Here is a 17259-nt window from a genome sequence, read left to right on the forward strand (position 1 = left end):
TCATATTAGCCATAATTTAACCCTTCTTTTCCTGCTGTTCCCTTCCAGAGAGTTGGAGAGAGAAGAGAGAGAGAAAAAACAAAAAACAAAAAAAAAAAACAAAAAAAAAATAAAAGGGGAAAAAAAGGGGGGGGGGGGAAGGCCTTCCCTCTCTCCTACCGCTCCCCCCGCGCCAGTCATCCATATAACAATACTTATTTGCTATTGACGCCCGAAGAGTACTAGTAAGAATAGTAGAAGCCACCAAGTACAAGTCATAGTTATATTTTAACAATATCATCAATCAGTTCAAATTTAAGTTAAACTAATAACTCAAGTTACTTAGCAGTTTTTCCTGCAAAAAACTTTTCTGCCTCTGAGGTAGTGTCAAAGAGATATATCTGACCCTGAAATTCTACTTTCAACCTGGCTGGGTAAATAACCGTTGCAGTGAGACCCTCCCTAATCATTCGGCCACAGATTGGGGAGAGCTCCCTTCTTTTCAGGGAGGTTTCATAGGCAAAATCTTGAAACACTAAAATTTTGTTCCCATCTAAAAGGATGGGAGCATTCCTGCGAGAGAATTGCATGACCTTGATTTTATCCTGAAAATTCAAGTATTTCACGATTATAGGTCTAGACCTCAATCTGTCGCCGCTTGACGGGGGAAGTCTCCCCAATCTGTGAGCTCGCTCGACCACTAGGGGCAAAATTTCTTGGGGAATCTTTAAGAGTTGAGGTAAAACTTCAGCTGCAAACTGGACTAGATCTGTGCTCTGAAAAGTTTCTGGGACCCCAATTATTCTAATGTTATTTCTTCGAGATCTATTTTCTAGGTCCTCGATCTTATTCTGAAGAGCCTTAAGAGTAGAAGAATGTGCCTGTAGTTTGGTATCATTTATGACCGATTGATCCTCAAGGTCAGACACCCTTTGCTCTACTTCTTGGATTCTTATTGAAAATTGCTTGACCTCCATAGATAGTGTGTGTAGATCTTGTTTTATTTCCATTCTAAGTGATTCAAATTTGGGGTTCAGAGCTTCTAGAATATCTTTTACAATTATTTGTGAGTTAATAGCCTCTTTCGATTTTGTAACGGGATCTAATTCTGAGTGTAATTCAGCTATGGTTTCAGCTGAGTTTTTATTCCTCTTGTCTCTGGGCCTGGAAGCCATGGTTGGTGAGAAATTTTTTGTGTAGAGCATGCAATTTTAAGCAACTTTCTAATTTACTACTATTATAATTTTTTCTTCGTTCTCTTGGTATCTTTATTTGAGAAGCAGAAAAGTGAGTTTAGGAGCCGGCCCATTTTTGGTTCAGCACCTGAGCAGCGCTTGCTTGATTGGCTATTTTAAACCTATTTATTTTACCTTTTGTTTTTCTATGTCTAGCTGTACCACCCTCCTACTGACTTTAAAAAAGAAAAGGGCCAGCTGCTGCTGACCTAACCGGAAAACAGAGGTGAAATAAATATGTTTAAAATAACGTATTAGCTTGGGCTTTGACAGTTACGTGTACACATGTTTTGTTTTATTTTTTTATTCCAGTCCCTGATTTGGCAAAGTTACCCTCAGATTAAAGGGACATGAACCCAAAAAAAAATATCTTGTGATTTAGAAAGAGCATACATTTTTAAACAACTTTCTGTTGTATTTCTATTATCAGTTTAGCTTCATTCTGTTGGTATCCTTTACTGAAGGATCAGCAATGCACTACTGGGAGCTAGCTGAACACATCAGTAAGCCTGGTCCCACCAAACCATGTACATGTTGATTATAGGATGACATGAATTATGTGCCACTCTTCTAGAGATATGTTAAGATAAAAAGAACGATGTGTTGTGTATTCAATAGTATCAAACATGTTTTAGTAACCTAATGATCCAAAAATGTGTTTTGTTGAATGTAAATAGAAAATGGAGAGCCGGATAAAAAAAACAAGAAATCTGAATCTGATGAAGAGGAGGAGGAGGAAGGGGACGCTGGGACAGATGATGAAGAGGAGGAGGAGGAAGAAGATGATGATGAACACAAGGGTGCCACAACAAGAGCTGCATCACGACTGGAAGCACAGAGGTAACCATATGATTTTTATATATTTCTTTGTGGGGAGGGTAATGGTGTTATTGCTTAAAAGGACATTGAACTCTAAAAATGTTGTGCATATGAAGAAATTATATGTATATATATATATATATATATATATATATGAGCAGCATTTAAACATGTTGAATATCAATTTTTTTCTGAAGAATTAAAGGGTCAGTAACCATAGTGCAGTATTAAATCATTTTAATTTTGACATTTACTGTGATTTTCAGCTGCTTAAAGAGATATGAAACACACAAGTTCCATTTGTGATTCAGTCAGAACATACCATTTTTAAAAAAGTTTATTATTTATTTCTATTATCAAATTTGCTTCGTTCTCATGGTATTCTGTGTTGAAGAGCTATCTAGGTAGGCATCTGGAGCACTACATGGCAGGAAATAGTGCTGCCATATATTACTTGAGAAAAGTGCCGGCTCCTAAACATATGTCCCTTCTTTTCAACAAAGTACCAAGAGAGTGAAGAACATTTTATAATAGAAGTAAATCAGGAAGTTGTTTACAATTGAATGCTCTATCTGAATCATGGAAGAAAAATGTGGGTTTCATATCCCTTTAAATTGTGATTGAAACTAGTACTATAGTATCAGTTTGCTTGTTAGCTGACTAGGACTACTGCTACAGCTCATGTTTATGGGTAGGGACACAGCTTTGCAAAGCATACAAGGAAACCTTGATTCATTCAGGACAGGCTTTAAAAAAAATGATGGTGAGTCCACTAGTCTCATCACATTTGGGAATATAAATAATAAATATGATTGGTAACAGTTCTCCTGCCCTGAATTAAGGTGTCAAACCTTGTCAGAAAAATCTGAGACTGCACTCAGGGTTTAGTTGCCAGAGTTTTGAGATCCTGATAAAAGAAAGGACCTTGGGAAGCATGATCCCTTCTTAGAGGAAGCTTCCAAGGCGGGCACAAGGACATTTTGAATTAGATCCTCACACCAAATCCTACGAGGCCACAACAGAGCAATCGGAGTTGCTGAAGCTTGTTCCTACTTGATTCTGGCTATCACTCTGGATAGCAACACAAACAGAGGAAAGATGCAAATCATGTTAGATGACCAGGAAACCACTAGGGCATCTATCAGGTTTGCCTGGGGATTTTGAGACCTGGCACAATAATGGAGCAGTTTGTGATTCAGTCAAGAGGCCATGGAATGTATGTATGGCAGACCTCGAGGTCTCACAATCTGGTCAAACTTCCTGATTTAGAGTCCACTCTTGCGGATGAAGAGACTGGCAACTAAGAAAGTCTGCCTCCCAATTGTTCACACGCGGAATGTGGATGACAGAAATCCTGCACTGGTAACAGTATTATGCCCTTCTATACAGTATCCTTGAGGATAAATATAAGCCATTGCTCTAACAATTCAAAGACAAGATTCCTGTCTGAGATCAGGCAACCTCTTGAGAGCTCTGAAGATTTTTCACAGTTCCAGAATGTTTATGGGTAACCTCACCACCTGAGAAGACCTTACTCCCTGCACTCTCCAAGATGCCCATACTGCACCCCAACCTAACATGCTGGCATCTGTGGACCTAACATGCTGGCATCTGCCCACCCTGGCTGAAGATAAGAGCCCCCCTGAATCAAGGAATGATTACTTTTCCACCAGGTTAGAGACTCTTGTAAACTCACAGGATTTTCTGACACATTCCTGTGGACTCCATTGCAATGACACAACATTTGCAGTTGAAGAAACCAAAGAATAGACACCCACAACTTCCCTGCATAATGCAACAAAACGAGAAGGAAGAAGATGAGCACAGGCCTTTTGTAACTTTTAGTCTGTGCTGATCTGAGACAGTTATAAACTTCAAAAAAGACATACAGGTCTGAGTGTTGGTTGTCCAGAGATTCCTTGAGCTTGAACCACAGTCTACAGATCTCTTTGATTTTTTTTTTTTTTTAAACATGAAGAGTCCACAGCTGCATTCATTACTTTTGGGAAATAAAGAACCTGGCCACCAGGAGGAGGCAGATACACCAGCCAAAGGCTTAAATACCTCCCCCACTTCCCTCATCCCCCAGTCATTCTTTGCCTTTCGTCACAGGAGGTTGGCAGAGAAGTGTCAAAAGTTCGAGTTAGACTCTTATGGAGGGTAGTACTCTTCGCAATGGGACTGAAGTTTTAAGTAATACTATCAGCCACTCAGTGAGAGCATGGATGAAAGTTAGAGTCCGGAGATGCTGGGAGAGTTTTCCTGCGAACCCATCCCGACTCATATTAACAGCTCCTTGGTAATCCACGTTGACGAGTTTCGCTGCCTACCTTTTTTCACTCAAGTCCATGTCAGAAGCAAGGCTACTATCTGTCACACTTGAAGGGCCGTGTTCCTGTTTCACGGCGTAGATTCCGGTAAGGTGGTTTCATTTTATTTCGATATGTGAATGTAATGTTAACAAAACAAGGTAGGGTCCCATTGGGACTCCTTTTATCTTAATAAGGAATCATGGGTTAATATCTCCTGATGGGGGTTATTGAACAGAGGGGGACTATAATCATGTTTGTTATATGGTTTTATCTGCAAATGTGTAGCAATACCTAGGCTCACGGCTTCTACGGAACATAACAGCCTTTTCTCCAACATAGGTGTGTCCGGTCCACGGCGTCATCCTTACTTGTGGGATATTCTCTTCCCCAACAGGAAATGGCAAAGAGCCCAGCAAAGCTGGTCACATGATCCCTCCTAGGCTCCGCCTTCCCCAGTCATTCTCTTTGCCGTTGTACAGGCAACATCTCCACGGAGATGGCTTAGAGTTTTTTGGTGTTTAACTGTAGTTTTTATTATTCAATCAAGAGTTTGTTATTTTAAAATAGTGCTGGTATGTACTATTTACTCTGAAACAGAAAAGAGATGAAGATTTCTGTTTGTAAGAGGAAAATGATTTTAGCAACCGTTACTAAAATCGATGGCTGTTTCCACACAGGACTGTTGAGAGGAATTAACTTCAGTTGGGGGAAACAGTGAGCAGACCTTTTGCTGCTTGAGGTATGACACATTTCTAACAAGACGATGTAATGCTGGAAGCTGTCATTTTCCCTATGGGATCCGGTAAGCCATTTTTATTACATAAAGAAAAAAAGGTCTTCACAAGGGCTTTTAAGACTGTAGACATTTTCTGGGCTAAAACGATTGATATATAAGCATATTTTATACTTCATAGCTTTGAGGAATTATTTTATCTTGGGAATTATGTAAAATAACCGGCAGGCACTGTATTGGACACCTTATTCTCTAGGGGCTTTCCCTAATCATAGGCAGAGCCTCATTTTCGCGCCTCTATTGCGCACTTGTTTTTGGAAAGCATGACATGCAGATGCATGTGTGAGGAGCTCTGATACTTAGAAAAGACTTTCTGAAGGCGTCATTTGGTATCGTATTCCCCTTTGGGCTTGGTTGGGTCTCAGCAAAGCAGATACCAGGGACTGTAAAGGGGTTAAATATAAAAACGGCTCCGGTTCCGTTATTTTAAGGGTTAAAGCTTCAAAATTGGTGTGCAATACTTTTCAAGGCTTTAAGACGCTGTGGTGAAAATTTGGTGAATTTTGAACAATTCCTTCATGTTTTTTCGCAATTGCAGTAATAAAGTGTGTTCAGTTTAAAATTTAAAGTGACAGTAACGGTTTTATTTTAAAACGTTTTTTGTACTTTCTGATCAAGTTTATGCCTGTTTAACATGTCTGACCTACCAGATAGACTGTGTTCTGAATGTGGGGAAGCCAGAATTCCTATTCATTTAAATAAATGTGATTTATGTGATAATGACAATGATGCCCAAGATGATTCCTCAAGTGAGGGGAGTAAGCATGGTACTGCATCATTCCCTCCTTCGTCTACACGAGTCTTGCCCACTCAGGAGGCCCCTAGTACATCTAGCGCGCCAATACTCCTTACTATGCAACAATTAACGGCTGTAATGGATAATTCTGTCAAAAACATTTTAGCCAAAATGAACCCTTGTCAGCGTAAGCGTGGCTGCTCTGTTTTAGTTACTGAAGAGCATGACGACGCTGATATTAATATCTCTGAAGGGCCCCTAACCCAATCTGAGGGGGCCAGGGAGGTTTTGTCTGAGGGAGAAATTACTGATTTAGGGAACATTTCTCAGCAGGCTGAATCTGATGTGATTACATTTAAATTTAAATTGGAACATCTCCGCATTTTGCTTAAGGAGGTATTATCCACTCTGGATGATTGTGAAAATTTAGTCATCCCAGAGAAACTATGTAAAATGGACAAGTTCCTAGAGGTGCCGGGGCTCCCAGAAGCTTTTCCTATACCCAAGCGGGTGGCGGACATTGTTAATAAAGAATGGGAAAGGCCCGGTATTCCTTTCGTCCCTCCCCCCATATTTAAAAAATTGTTTCCTATGGTCGACCCCAGAAAGGACTTATGGCAGTCAGTCCCCAAGGTCGAGGGAGCGGTTTCTACTTTAAACAAACGCACCACTATACCCATAGAAGATAGTTGTGCTTTCAAAGATCCTATGGATAAAAAATTAGAGGGTTTGCTTAAAAAGATGTTTGTTCAGCAAGGTTACCTTCTACAACCAATTTCATGCATTGTTCCCTGTCACTACAGCAGCGTGTTTCTGGTTCGATTAACTAGAAAAGGCGCTCAATAAAGATTCTTCTTATGAGGAGATTTTGGACAGAATTCATGCTCTCAAATTGGCTAACTCTTTCACCCTAGACGCCACTTTGCAATTGGCTAGATTAGCGGCGAAAAATTCTGGGTTTGCTAGTGTGGCGCGCAGAGCGCTTTGGCTAAAATCTTGGTCAGCGGATGCGTCTTCCAAGAACAAATTGCTTAACATTCCTTTCAAGGGGAAAACGCTGTTTGGCCCTGACTTGAAAGAGATTATTTCTGATATCACTGGGGGCAAGGGCCACGCCCTTCCTCAGGATAGGTCTTTCAAGGCCAAAAATAAACCTAATTTTCGTCCCTTTCGTAAAAACGGACCAGCCCAAGGTGCTACGTCCTCTAAGCAAGAGGGTAATACTGCTCAGGCCAAGCCAGCTTGGAGACCAATGCAAGGCTGGAACAAGGGAAAGCAGGCCAAGAAACCTGCCACTGCTACCAAGACAGCATGAAATATTGGCCCCCGATCCGGGACCGGATCTGGTGGGGGGCAGACTCTCTCTCTTCGCTCAGGCTTGGGCAAGAGATGTTCTGGATCCTTGGGCGCTAGAAATAGTCTCCCAGGGTTATCTTCTGGAATTCAAGGGGACTTCCCCCAAGGGGGAGGTTCCACAGGTCGCAGTTGTCTTCAGACCACATAAAAAGACAGGCGTTCTTACATTGTGTAGAAGACCTGTTAAAAATGGGAGTGATTCATCCTGTTCCATTAAGAGAACAAGGGATGGGGTTCTACTCCAATCTGTTCATAGTTCCCAAAAAAGAGGGAACGTTCAGACCAATCCTAGATCTCAAGATCTTAAACAAATTTCTCAAGGTCCCATCGTTCAAGATGGAAACCATTCGAACTATCCTTCCTTCCATCCAGGAAGGTCAATTCATGACCACGGTGGATTTAAAGGATGCGTATCTACATATTCCTATCCACAAGGAACATCATCGGTTCCTAAGGTTTGCATTCCTGGACAAACATTACCAGTTCGTGGCGCTTCCTTTCGGATTAGCCACTGCTCCAAGGATTTTCACAAAGGTACTAGGGTCCCTTCTAGCGGTGCTAAGACCAAGGGGCATTGCAGTAGTACCTTACCTGGACGACATTCTGATTCAAGCGTCGTCCCTTCCTCAAGCAAAGGCTCACACGGACATTGTCCTGGCCTTTCTCAGATCTCACGGCTGGAAAGTGAACGTGGAAAAGAGTTCTCTATCCCCGTCAACAAGGGTTCCCTTCTTGGGAACAATTATAGACTCCTTAGAAATGAGGATCTTTCTAACAGAGGCCAGAAAAACAAAGCTTCTGGACTCTTGTCGGATACTTCATTCCGTTCCTCTTCCTTCCATAGCTCAGTGCATGGAAGTGATCGGGTTGATGGTGGCGGCGATGGACATAGTTCCTTTTGCGCGCATTCATCTAAGACCATTACAACTGTGCATGCTCAGTCAGTGGAATGGGGACTATACAGACTTGTCTCCGAAGATACAAGTAAATCAGAGGACCAGAGACTCACTCCGTTGGTGGCTGTCCCTGGACAATCTGTCTCAAGGGATGATGTTCCACAGACCAGAGTGGGTCATTGTCACGACCGACGCCAGTCTGATAGGCTGGGGCGCGGTCTGGGGATCCCTGAAAGCTCAGGGTCTTTGGTCTCGGGAAGAATCTCTTCTACCGATAAATATTCTGGAACTGAGAGCGATATTCAATGCTCTCCAGGCCTGGCCCCAGCTTGCGAGGACCAGGTTCATACGGTTTCAATCAGACAACATGACGACTGTTGCGTACATCAACCATCAGGGGGGAACAAGGAGTTCCCTAGCGATGGAAGAAGTAACCAAAATTATTCTTTGGGCGGAGTTTCACTCCTGCCACCTGTCTGCTATCCACATCCCAGGAGTGGAAAATTGGGAAGCGGATTTTCTGAGTCGGCAGACATTGCATCCGGGGGAGTGGGAACTCCATCCGGAAATCTTTGCCCAAGTCACTCACCTGTGGGGCATTCCAGACATGGATCTGATGGCCTCTCGTCAGAACTTCAAAGTTCCTTGCTACGGGGCCAGATCCAGGGATCCCAAGGCGGCTCTAGTGGATGCACTAGTGGCACCTTGGACCTTCAAACTAGCTTATGTGTTCCCGCCATTTCCTCTCATCCCCAGGCTGATAGCCAGGATCAAGCAGGAGAGGGCGTCGGTGATCTTGATAGCTCCTGCGTGGCCACGCAGGACTTGGTATGCAGATCTGGTGAATATGTCATCGGCTCCACCTTGGAAGCTGCCTTTGAGACGAGACCTTCTTGTTCAGGGTCCGTTCGAACATCCGAATCTGGTTTCACTCCAGCTGACTGCTTGGAGATTGAACGCTTGATTTTATCGAAGCGAGGATTCTCAGATTCTGTTATCGATACTCTTGTTCAGGCCAGAAAGCCTGTGACTAGAAAGATTTACCACAAAATTTGGAAAAAATATATCTGTTGGTGTGAATCTAAAGGATTCCCTTGGGACAAGGTTAAGATTCCTAGGATTCTATCCTTCCTTCAAGAAGGATTGGAAAAAGGATTATCTGCAAGTTCCCTGAAGGGACAGATTTCTGCCTTGTCGGTATTACTTCACAAAAAGCTGGCAGCTGTGCCAGATGTTCAAGCCTTTGTTCAGGCTCTGGTTAGAATCAAGCCTGTTTACAAACCTTTGACTCCTCCTTGGAGTCTCAATTTAGTTCTTTCAGTTCTTCAGGGGGTTCCGTTTGAACCCTTACATTCCGTTGATATTAAGTTATTATCTTGGAAAGTTTTGTTTTTAGTTGCGATTTCTTCTGCTAGAAGAGTCTCAGAATTATCTGCTCTGCAGTGTTCTCCTCCTTATCTGGTGTTCCATGCAGATAAGGTGGTTTTACGTACTAAACCTGGTTTTCTTCCAAAAGTTGTTTCTAACAAAAACATTAACCAGGAGATTATCGTACCTTCTCTGTGTCCAAAACCAGTTTCAAAGAAGGAACGTTTGTTGCACAATTTGGATGTTGTTCGCGCTCTAAAATTCTATTTAGATGCTACAAAGGATTTTAGACAAACATCTTCCTTGTTTGTTGTTTATTCAGGTAAAAGGAGAGGTCAAAAGGCAACTTCTACCTCTCTCTCTTTTTGGATTAAAAGCATCATCAGATTGGCTTACGAGACTGCCGGACGGCAGCCTCCCGAAAGAATCACAGCTCATTCCACTAGGGCTGTGGCTTCCACATGGGCCTTCAAGAACGAGGCTTCTGTTGATCAGATATGTAGGGCAGCGACTTGGTCTTCACTGCACACTTTTACCAAATTTTACAAGTTTGATACTTTTGCTTCTTCTGAGGCTATTTTTGGGAGAAAGGTTTTGCAAGCCGTGGTGCCTTCCATTTAGGTGACCTGATTTGCTCCCTCCCTTCATCCGTGTCCTAAAGCTTTGGTATTGGTTCCCACAAGTAAGGATGACGCCGTGGACCGGACACACCTATGTTGGAGAAAACAGAATTTATGTTTACCTGATAAATTTCTTTCTCCAACGGTGTGTCCGGTCCACGGCCCGCCCTGGTTTTTTTAATCAGGTCTGATATTTTATTTTCTTTAACTACAGTCACCACGGTACCATATGGTTTCTCCTATGCAAATATTCCTCCTTAACGTCGGTCGAATGACTGGGGTAGGCGGAGCCTAGGAGGGATCATGTGACCAGCTTTGCTGGGCTCTTTGCCATTTCCTGTTGGGGAAGAGAATATCCCACAAGTAAGGATGACGCCGTGGACCGGACACACCGTTGGAGAAAGAAATTTATCAGGTAAACATAAATTCTGTTTTTTTAATGACGCAATCTCTCGAGATTGCGCGCCCTTTTTGTGACTGGCACAGTGCACCTTGTGAAGGGTGCGGTTACATTGTTTCTCACTTCCATATGCTGACTGTGTCCGACAGAGTCTAGCTCATGGGTTGTCTGGTTCACAGGAGGTGGTGAGTGCCCCAGCCATTGGGGGTGTTAAAAGGGTGCCAGTTAGTTTTTGTCATTTTTGTAATCCCAAGATTATGGAGGACTCTGATATGTTAGACACGGATGTCTCCGATACGGAGAATGCGTCTTGTGATGAATATGAAATAGCCCGGGTAATCAATGACCATCAGTTATGTTCCGATTGCCGTTCTAGAGTACTCTTTTCCCCCGAATCAGGGAGCTTAGAGTGCGTTGAGCCATGCGGCTCCAAAGTTTCCATGTTCCGTGAGGCTCGTGCCCCAGAACCTTTCTCGACTACGCAAGCAGGTGTCCCTATGGCCTTTACCCCTTCTACGGAGGGTGGCTTGTTTCCTCCAGAGGTTACGGCACAGTTCCGCATGACCATTTCTATGGCACTGTCCCATTTATATCTCCCAAGTGAAAGATTTTGTCCGTGTTCTGTTAACCAGGGCCCGTCGGGGGTGGGACCGCCTGATTCATTTCGGCCTTCTGGGAAACGTTGGCCTCTGAGGCTTTGGGGGCCCCAACCTCGGGGCCAGGGTCTTTCGTTGATCCGGCGATGGATGATTTTGCCTTCAGTTATAGGCTGGCACGTCTTCGTGTTCTTTTAAGGCATGTTTTGGCGATGTTGGAGGATCTCAGTCCTAGTGGGCAGAGGGTTCAGAAGCCTTAGATTCTGGATTGCAAATTGGATATGACATTTGGGGATGAAGCCAATCTTCTTAACGTCTCAGTTTTATTTTTTCTTTACATTTCGGTTCCAGTTCTGAGCTTGGGTGAATGGGGCCTCTGATCGTCTGGTTCCGTTGGCGTTCTCATTCACCTTGGGTGTTCACCCGATGGGTGCTGCCTTTATTTTATTTTTTGATCTGGATGGATGTGGTTAATTTGTTTTTCTTAAGCTTATGTCTGTTAGATTTTCGTTTTTGGGAAGGTTCTCCTCTGGAACCGATACTTGCGATTTTGTGGTCGTGTGGGCACTTCCTCAGAAGTTGCGCACTTTTTGAATAATAGAATTATGTTTTCTAGTTCATTTATCGATCCTTCGGGTCGAATTTTCTTGGACCTTGGGCAGTTTTGGAGTGTCCTTATACCAGGCAGGTACTGGTCGGACGCTTTTCGGCTGTTACCTGGGTTCATGTCACCCTAATGCTGCTGATTTAATCCTGTCGGATTCTGAATGTCACTTGGCCTATGGCTATGGATTCCGGGCTCGCATCCTATCGAAGTATGAGGCCTACTGTTTAAATACAACCCCTCAGACTGGAGGGTTGTAAGTACCGATCTAAGGTCGGCTGTTTCGAGTTACTCGCCTGGGATGCGGATCTGTTTTTTTGCAGACATCATCATGGTTCTCAGGTCCCTGGGGACTCAGAACTGTATATTACATTCCTTTTGGATTTGGGAGATGTGAGTGACCTATGTGGTCTGGTGTTCCGAGTGGTGAATGATTTGCGTCTTCACTCTAAGTTCTTACGGATGCTCACTCTTAGCCTATTAAACTTTTTCTTATGGTGGCGGAGTCTCCTACCTTCCTGCCTTGGGTGGATCATCTGGTCTGGAAGCACGGGCATGGAAGCATGGGCATGGCCTTTTTCCTCTGCGTTACTCTAAGAGGTGGTGTGCAGGGGTTCCCTGAATTCTTTGGGGAGCTGCTAGGCTCCGGCTTACCCTTGTTACAGAGGTTTTCTCTTTGAAGGTCGATCCTACAAGGATCTCTGGCTGTTGTCTCTTCCATATTATACCCTTGGTCTGACCAAGGTCTCAACATTCGGGTGTTTCTGCCTCCTTGTTGAAACTCTAGCCTTGGGGCTTAACAGTGAAGAGTCGATGTCGGTTACAGACAGTCGCCCTACTGGGGTCAGGTAGTTGACCATTTATCCTCGAAGTTTCCGTTAGGGCTTCATGGAGGGTGCCTTACGTCTAAGTCTTGGGATGGCAAGCAAGGTCCAGGGTTCTCATTCACCTTCAGGTGTTGATTGCTACCTTGCCAGTGTGTGTAACACATGTTAACGCTTGTCTACGAGATTTCCTTGCGATCCAAGTGCACTGAGTGCCGAGTTCTTAAACTGTTCAGGAGCTCTTTCAGACTCTTGGGTTTGAGTATGTATGCTAGATCGCCAAGTCTATGGACTTTAGATGGTGCGCTCCTAATCGTAGGAGGCAACTTAGGGTTCCTCTGGATGTTAGATCGTTAGATCGATCCCGTTTTTCGAGGACCCTGGCCTAGGTCCATGTCTCTCCCTAGAGGGGTGTGGACGGTTCGGTCTCACCTTAGGTGTTTGTGGTCCTGTGTGCCTCACTCAGAGGGGGGTGGGGCTCTGTTTTTCATTGGCGATACCTATCTGCCTGTGGCTTAAGCTCTAGGTCTTTCTGACGGGTCCCTACTGGTCTTTTGGCGCATTTGATGTTCCTGTAGACTCCAGGTGTCTTCAACTGGGTTGGCGATATGGCCGAGGGGTCTCGCCTCTATGGTAGAGTGGTTTTCTGTTGCTTCGTTACCTTCTCTTCTAGAGCAGGGGTGGGTTCTCCTGGTTCGGAGTTATCTTAATATCTGATGTGTCCCACGATGACTTAGTGGTAAACTATGTTTACTTGAATGCTGAAGGTCATGAGTTCAAATCCAGCTATGGCTATGTACTCTTCATACTGCAAGTCCTTCAAATATCCTTACCTAAAGCAGCTTTATATGGCAACCTGTGGGTCCTTGTTTTTTTTCCTGCCTTATAAGGGTCTTTTCCCTTCTTGCGTCTTCAGAATCCTGGAAAGGGAGATGCGATGTAGGGACTGGTCCCACCATTCCTGCAGCGGGAGGCTGAGGGTTGGAACCCTGTTGGGGCTCCTGCTAAATGTTGGATTCTGATATATAGATGTTGGGGGTCTGAGGGCCCTCTTACCTTGTTTCTTTTTTTGGGGAAGAAGGCAGTATTCTGAATCACGGTAGAATGCCTTTTGTAGCGGGGGGCTTTGTTCCTCGTTGCCCCCTCCTTTCTCTACCAGAGGTCTGGGACTCTTGTCTTTGGTCTTTAACTAGCCTTTGGGCTGGGACCATTACCCTGGAGGGAAGCTCGGGGATCAGTTATTTATGTAGTGTTGACCGTTTTCTTCCAGAGTCGGTCCTCCCCTTTGGTGGGAGGATTTTTGATGTCCTCCTCTTTTCTACTGGCGTGTGATACTGGGAAGGGAGGCTTATTGGAGCCCGGTATTTGGAGGTCTGTGAGCATTTGGAAAGTTAACAGTTTGAAACCATATTTTGCTATTTGCACTTTGAATGTGTGCTAGCAGGCTTAAAACGCCTTTAAAAGTCAATAAAAAATGTTAAAAGTCAATAAAAAATCATCATAGAGAGGGGAGGACGTCTCCTCAGCCTCTAATTTTGAATTATTACCACTTCAGCTTTTTGATTAAACCACCTTTAGGTATGATACTAGTAGATCCAACACAGTCCGAGTGTCATGGGTTGCAACTCCTGTTTAAACACCCTTTAGTAATATAAATCTGAATAATATCAGAGAGTGTTGCAATTTACCTTTCACTCTAGAGTTCGATAAATTGTTACAATTAATAGGTATGTATGAGATATTTCAGCAACAAAGTCCCATAACAATAATAAAGCAACAACAATATCCTTTTTCTGTGAAAAAAACTTCTGAGATAATTATACAGTCTGTTTAGGTGCCAAAGGTTGGATTAATTAGATCAATAGCGGGTTAAACCTTATTCATCATATACATTCAGGAGCTGTTCAGCATTTAGAAGCAATCTGACACAATTTTACAATGAAAGTTCACAATGAAAGTTCAGTGTTACTTCAGTGTGTGATTGATGTGACAAGCAGGTATACTTTACCGGTCCCCTGGCTGTTTAGATTACAGCGTCGGTCGTGCTGCGTCTCCGTGGTCTATCATGGACCTGTCAGCATTCGCTCTCACCTCTGACCCTGTTGGTATGGTGACGTAACGGTTCTCGTTAGTGTAGATCACCACCGCTTTGGTCCCTTCAGGCGTCTGATTTGCTTTGGGGGTTAACCGGTATCCTCTCCGCTCTCCTTGAATAAACGTCTACCCGTTTCACCTCAGTGTAGGCTTTATCAAGACTGATATTCACAGGAGCTAAAAGTGAGATTTAAATAACCCGCCTTGGATATCTATTGGTTGCAAATTTCTCTTCATTGAAAGGATCTTTCTTTTAAGATGGTAGTAGCCGCTAAAGGTGGTATTGTTGCTTGTACTCTATATACAACAAGATGAGTCATTGTTCTTATTTTTGGCAATATAACTCTATTTACAGTGTTATAGCGATACAGGATCACATTTACCTTAATGTATTATATATATATATATATATATATATATATATATATATATATATATATATATATATAACCCTAAACCATTCTAAAAAAACATATTAGAGATATATTTAAGACTATTTAAAATGTTAAACTATATATTAGAGAAACCCATATATTTATTTATTATTTTATACTAAATGTACTGCATTTATATAAAAAAGTATAAAAATATTACAATAAATATAGATATATATATTTTTTTTTTTAAAAATCCTTGCAGTTAAATGAAATGATCTTTCTAATGGTATATGGATATGATGTGATGTTATTTTTAAAAAATGATATCCTAATCTATTACCCAATCTATTACAATTGGATTCAAATGGATTCAAATATGTTATTTTAAAAAATTATATCCTAATCTGTTACCTAATCTATTACAAATGGATTCAAATCCAATTCAGAATTGAGCCCTTTTGGGTATAGAGTTGCCCATATTATAGATATATTCTGCCTCCTTCTTCAATATAACTTTTTCGAAGTTGCCTCCTCTCCAGGGTTTCTGAACTTTCTTAATACCCCAATACATTAAATCTTTTGTGTTATTGTTATGCACTGATCTAAAATGTTCATAAAGGTGTGTGTCTTGGTGACCTTTCTCTATGTTCCATAGGTGTTCTCTGATACGTGTACTGAGACATCTGGTTGTCTCACCTAAATATTGTAATTTACAGTTACATTGTAATATGTATATGACATTCTGGTCACTGCACCTAATGGTTTCATTTCTCCTGTTAAGTGTAGTCAGTCCACGGGTCATCATTACTTCTGGGATATTAACTCCTCCCCAACAGGAAGTGCAAGAGGATCACCCAAGCAGAGCTGCTATATAGCTCCTCCCCTCTACGTCACACCCAGTCATTCTCTTGCACCCAACTAATAGATAGGATGTGTGAGAGGACTGTGGTGATTATACTTAGTTTTTATATCTTCAATCAAAAGTTTGTTATTTTAAAACAGCACCGGAGTGTGTTGTTCCTTCTCAGGTAGAATTTGAAGAAGAATCTACCTGAGTTTTTGGATGATTTTAGCCGGCGTAGCTAAGATTCATTTTGCTGTTCTCGGCCATTCTGAGGAGTGAGGTAAACTTCAGATCAGGGGACAGCGGGCAGGTTCACCTGCAAAGAGGTATGTTGCAGTATATTATTTTCTGAGGAATGGAATTGACTGAGAAAATACTGCCAATACCGATATAATGTAAGTTCAGCCTTAAATGCAGTAGTAGCAACTGGTATCAGGCTGTTATGTATATATGTGTACACTTCAGTATTCTGGGGAATGGCACTTCACTGGGATAATACTATATGCATATAACTTTTAGCCTAACTTGCAGTGGGAACGTCTAGCAACAGGCTGTTTAATGACATTTCATGTTATTTGATTTTAAACGTTTTTGCTGGCATGTTAAATCGTTTAATTATCTGAGGTACTGGGTGAAAAATTGTTTTGGGCACTGTTTTTCCACTTGGCTGTCGTTTATTTTAATTTAAGACAGTTTACTGAACTTCCCTCACTGCTGTGTGTGAGGGGGAGGGGCCTATTTTGGCGCTTTTGCTACGCATCAGAAATTCAGTCAAAAGTCTGTTTCTCTCCCTGCATGATCCGGATAGTCTCTACAGAGCTCAAGGGTCTTCAAAAATTATTTTGAGGGAGGTAATCACTCACAGCAGACCTGTGAGATTGTGCTTTGACTGTGATAAAAAACGTTTATATTTTGTACATTTTTTTCTGCTATTAAGGGTTAGTTATCCATTACTAATGGGGGCAATCCTTTGCTAAATTTATGCCTTTACCGGGAAAAATTTGGTTTTTATAATTTCTCCGGTTCACTGTTATTCAACTGTCATAATTTTTTTCTGTGCTTCTTAAAGGCACAGTGCGTTTTCTTATTACTTATAAATTGAGTGAAAAGTATTTCCAAGCTTGCTAGTTTAATTGCTAGTTTGTTAAACATGTCTGACTCAGAGGAATATCTCTGTGCTATATTTGCAAAAGCCAAGGTGGAGCCCAATAGAAATGAAGATCTACCTGACAGAAGGCAGGTTAATAAAGCTTCAAGATGCTTGCCGTGTCCTTCATTCCATTCAACACCCGTCAGTGGCTCAATGCATGGAGGTGATCGGCTTAATGGTAGCGGCAATGGACATAGTTCCCTTTGCACGCCTACATCTCAGACCTCTGCAATTGTGCATGCTAAGTCAGTGGAAT

At 42.4% G+C, this 17259-nt stretch overlaps 1 protein-coding gene across 1 annotated transcript in view; it reads left to right on the plus strand.

Moving 5' to 3' along the window:
* The window catches only part of BOD1L1 (biorientation of chromosomes in cell division 1 like 1), a 539385-nt gene that overhangs the window by 411644 nt on the left and 110482 nt on the right, over positions 1-17259 (plus strand). The window contains exon 30 of the mRNA XM_053700293.1: positions 1892-2054. Within this exon, the coding sequence (XP_053556268.1) occupies positions 1892-2054 (163 nt within the window). The remainder of the gene's footprint in view (positions 1-1891; positions 2055-17259) is intronic.

The sequence above is a fragment of the Bombina bombina genome, chromosome 2 (genome assembly GCF_027579735.1).
Source record: "Bombina bombina isolate aBomBom1 chromosome 2, aBomBom1.pri, whole genome shotgun sequence".
NCBI classification, from domain to species: domain Eukaryota; kingdom Metazoa; phylum Chordata; class Amphibia; order Anura; family Bombinatoridae; genus Bombina; species Bombina bombina.